The sequence below is a fragment of the Bremia lactucae genome, linkage group LG13 (genome assembly GCF_004359215.1).
Source record: "Bremia lactucae strain SF5 linkage group LG13, whole genome shotgun sequence".
Taxonomy (NCBI): domain Eukaryota; phylum Oomycota; class Peronosporomycetes; order Peronosporales; family Peronosporaceae; genus Bremia; species Bremia lactucae.
This window is the reverse complement of record NC_090622.1, coordinates 1,384,631-1,389,128: the sequence shown is the minus strand read 5'-3', so window position 1 is coordinate 1,389,128 and position 4,498 is coordinate 1,384,631. Positions and strand designations below refer to the sequence as shown.

At 43.7% G+C, this 4,498-nt stretch overlaps 2 protein-coding genes across 2 annotated transcripts; both read left to right on the top strand.

Annotated features, from left to right (window-relative positions):
• Window positions 1–434: 434 nt before the first annotated feature.
• CCR75_007715 (uncharacterized protein) lies at window positions 435–2,107 on the top strand (the record flags this gene model as incomplete). Its single annotated transcript, XM_067965773.1, has 9 exons — window positions 435–493; window positions 561–692; window positions 764–1,038; window positions 1,106–1,164; window positions 1,244–1,381; window positions 1,457–1,530; window positions 1,586–1,625; window positions 1,698–1,769; window positions 1,988–2,107. The coding sequence occupies 9 exons, from the start codon at window positions 435–437 to the stop codon at window positions 2,105–2,107; spliced, it is 969 nt and encodes a 322-aa protein (XP_067818921.1).
• Window positions 2,108–2,129: 22 nt separating this feature from the next.
• Window positions 2,130–4,041, top strand: CCR75_007714 (uncharacterized protein; the record flags this gene model as incomplete). Its single annotated transcript, XM_067965772.1, has 6 exons — window positions 2,130–2,669; window positions 2,731–2,796; window positions 2,870–2,938; window positions 3,016–3,207; window positions 3,238–3,747; window positions 3,825–4,041. The coding sequence occupies 6 exons, from the start codon at window positions 2,130–2,132 to the stop codon at window positions 3,972–3,974; spliced, it is 1,527 nt and encodes a 508-aa protein (XP_067818920.1). The 3' UTR covers window positions 3,975–4,041.
• Between the last annotated feature and the right edge of the window lie 457 nt (window positions 4,042–4,498).

The following is a 4,498-nucleotide window of genomic DNA, read 5'->3' as shown; positions in this document are numbered from 1 at the left end:
TATAGGCGTAGTGGCTTGTTTTTCGGCAGCGGTTCCACCCTTGCAATTGCTTGTAATTTGAAGAGCGAGATTTTTCACTCTCAACAAAAAACAAAGGTCCGTTGGATCTGGACCTCTAGCTTCTGTCGTCTTGGTGGACGAACGCCTGTTTTAGGCTGAAGTCCCCCTGATCCTTTATTGAGATCGCTTGATCAAGTCCGCAAGACTCTTACTAAACGGACACGATAACTTGTTATTATTCATCGATGAGCTTTGCTTAATCCATATTGTCAAGTTTTTAACAAAAGCGTTAATTAGTAGTATTTTGAAGCTAAAAGGCGATATTTTGTTAATCTGTACATACGAAAGAATGTTGAAGTGACCATCACTCCGAGTCCGCACTTGAAAACTGCATTCGCAATTTCGTCCGATAAAGCTGGATCTAACAACCCGCCATGAAGGACGATTCATTATCGCAAGGCGCCAAGACGCTTCTTCCGATGTCGCTGGGTCTGTACGTGGCATGAGAATAAGCAACGTTAGCCTGGTTGGCGTTAACAAGGTGAAATGTGTGCGAATAGCGTGGCGAAAAGGGAGAAGGGTTTGCAGATGGAAGCGACGAAATTGGAACAGGTATTTCATCAGCGCAACGAGATGCTCGGCGCTTTGCGAGAAAGCCACGAATATCTGCTCACGGCGAATGGCCAGCTCCAGTACGTAATCCAAAAAAGGCTACCGTGCACGTAAAGTTGCCTAAACTTGAAGGGCAATCTGCTACTTATAGAGAGAGGAATCGCCTACAGCGAGAGAAACTGGGACTGCTTCGAACGCGGCTGGAGACTTATCAAGCGCAACGTGAAGAAATTCAACAAGGACGCTACAAAGCTCAAGGAACAAACGAGCTGGAAGCTACAGCTGAAAAATGTCATTTGCTGAATAGTGTTTTAATTGCACTGGTGGACAAGCGTACTGGGCTAGAGCAACGATGCATGGCACTTGAAGAGCAGACTTCCCGAGACAAGAGAACTCTGTACACGAAAGCGGAACAACTCAGCGAAGGTAGAAGCGCTAAAAAAGAAAACAAGCTCCCAATGCTGACGCGGGATCAATGTTCTCCTATATGTAGCTCAATGCACGCTCCTTCTCGTGCGCGAAGACATCCGCTCAATTCAGTGGAATTATGCGGTACAGCAGTACTATAAGCTTGATTTCAATATCGTCGCTCTAATGACTGCATTATCACTGGCTGCTGAAAACGAGCTAGAGTACTCAGAATGAGCTCACCGATAAAGACCAATACCTCCGTTCAGTCAGCCAACATGCTCAACAGCAAGCGACAATCTTGATAAACTTTGAAGCTGCATTGAAAGCCAGCAAAACGGAAGTCGAGGATTTCCAGAAGGTGCGTCATAAAAAATATCCTAATTTTCAGCTTGGAGGAGTGCCTCACTCTTAGCTTTGGTTGATAACGAAGCAGATATGGCAGAATTGTGAACACATGGCCCATGAAGAGCTACGTCAACTTGCAATTGAAAATGAATATGCTACAAGGTCGGAATAGCTACATGGCTCCATCCAGTATTCAGAATTAAATACGTATGTGCAGTAAACAGCGAGATCTTGAGAAACTTCTTGGAAGTGATGGGGTGCGATAGAAGCGAGGCACTAGCTTTTAAAGCTGCTGGATTAAGAATGTATTGCTTCTTTTTACTGTCAAGGCGACCTGTCTGGCCGATCAAGAAGTTTTACAGGCAGCAACAGAGTTGCAAATACACCTGCAGCAACTAAATGTTCGTTTGAATTCTTGATCTAATGCTTGTCTTGCAGTACTTACTATGAGCTTTCTTGAGCAATAGGAAAATGCGACGAGTGTGAAATATTATAAGCGTGAGCTGACTTTACGGCGGAAGCAAGAAAAGGACCTAATGGCAATAACTCAATCAAATATAAAGGTACCGAATTGAAGATGAAGACAACACTTTTCTCGCTTATATAAACCTTTGTACAGGCAAAAGAAGAGCGGTTATCGTGGCTGGAACGCCACCGCTTTCACCTGAAGAATGAACAATGCGAAGCTAGTAAAGCCTACGCTGCTGACGAATCTGGTACCGCACTGTTCGGGATATGATTGCAACGCAAACTAACGATGAATGTCGTCAGCTTTTCGAGCATTTTGTGAAGAACACAGTAAGGCAATGCGTTCTTTAGATCAAGAGATCAAAGATGGTAGGAAAACATTAAAGGTAACGGAACGAGCTATCAGCGCCAGAAATAAAAAGGTGGCGGCTGTGAGAAAACGAGTAGCTCAACGAAATAAAGTTTGCCACGAATGGCAAGCAAAAATTAAGGCAATGCAAGACGAAATGGCAAAAGTTGTCGCTTTCAAGGAGCGTATTGATGTTGAAGTACAAAGTGGGCAATTCATGCTGGAGGAAGAGCAACGTCGCGGGGACCAAATACAACAACAGAGCGCTGCACACGAGAGAGAAGTTATGGAATTGCGTTCGTCTTGCGCAGCCTTAGAGTCCGAGATCCAGGACACGCAGAACGATCTTTGCAAGCCAATGCAAAGCAAACTTGCAATGGCCGAAATTGCCGTAACCAATCACGTAAACGAAATTCGCGACAACTTTTTGAGCTCGTTTGCCGTCGACGCCGCAGACGGCCTTATAGAACAAATAAGCAAGGAGGTACGCTTTACACTTACGAAGGACCGTCAATTAACCCGATTTCACAAGTTTTTTTACATAGATTGATGGCTGGGTAAGAAACTCCACAGACGAAGTGAATAAATCGGTTGCTCGTCAGACGTTAGAGGTAAGTTTTGACACAGTCAATTTGCATGCATAAAAATCCGTCTTTTTAATAATTGCTGTGTAAAACCATACAGCTTAATGAAAAATACAAAGGTTTGGCAGCCGACACACGCAAGGATTATGACAAAATCATGAAACAGAAAGTATATTGCTTATTGATTTGTAATGCATCAAAGTGCCACTTCAGTCGTATTTGATTTACCACCATTGTCTTTTTTAGGGTGCATTGTACGACGCACTTGTGAAGAAATTAAAGAAGAAGACGGAGAAGAGAGCAACGCCCACGCCTCCACTGACAAGTAAAAAAAACGAGATGACGCCATTGAGGCTTGCGATGGATCACACGTATGAGTTGAAAGAGGCTCGTATGTCTGAAGACAGCAAAAGCGAAAACAATCCTGAGGTTCACAAGGTCAGTATCATTACGCTCAATCTCATGTAGTACAATGAAAAGCTTATTCTGCGCTTCTTACCGAATGTATTTGCGGCAAATTGCTTGACAAAGCCGAACTTGACACGAACAGTATCGAACCAAGTAAAAAGCGCTGTTCGACGTCAACTTGCACCTAGAATGAATTTAATGGACGAGTCATTTCAAAGTCACAAAGAGATTCCAGAAATAGCCTCTACGAGACAAGAGACCTCACCAAGAGAGGTCAAACCTGCTCGTATCTCTCTTCCACAGCACACGAAGGGAGCCCGCGAACCTCGACTTAAGAGACGCAAGCGCGCACAAAAGACGGGAAAGACAATTGCTGCACATGTTACTCCAGAAGGAACCCTCTCTATCATCGACAATTACGAAAATCCAGCTTGCACGTCTACCAGTAAAGTGTCAAGCAAAGACCCTCTCGAGTCTCCAGTTGGCTGTGATGATGAACTCGCAGTGACCAAGGAGGCAACTAGAAATCGTTCCATTCAACGCGCCAGCAAAGTCTCAATTCATCAAGAGGTAGGTCATGGATTTGGCTCTTTGAAAACACAGTTGTAAACGTCACGTGGCGAACGGTCACGCACTTTTTAAAGCAGGAATACCCCACGAATAAGGGCTCCGGCAAACGTTCCAAGAATACGACAAGATTTCGTCGCAATAAGCCAACCCGAGTCTCGCTTGGACGATCACTTCCTGCTATTCATGCTGTGGACTGGTCGGCCGCTGACACGTTCTCTTTTGATTGACCAGTGGGCATACTTTATGAAAAAAGTTATTCGAAGGCTTTTAATAGAAGTACTGCAGATATCATTACAAGGATGAATGTGTCAACTTGAGTCTTTTCACGTGCCAATGTTCTTCACTTGAAGCTCTTTAGCGAACCCGCCACGCTTCAATCGTTGAACAAAGACTCGTAAATTAGCATACAAGGAAGGTGAGTTAAGGGAGAAAGCCAAACTACTGATGCATTCTTTCATTTGAAACCAAGATATGAAGGCATTTCAAGTGGAGCTTTATGCAAATAGTCTCTTTATTGATTTAGCAATTCTTTGACAAATTGTAGCGCAAGTTTATATAATCCCAGAAACCTTTTTGGACGCATCAGCAACTTTATTGCATCTTCGTTTGCCTCTAACAAACATGTCGTTTGAGTAAAAGTATACTTGTATGCCGAATCTTGAGGGGCAGCATTACTACTTCGCAGATGCGGTAGTGCAAGTGTCAACAAAAATATTGGAAATGGAGCAGTTACCAATATTTTTTTGTTGGC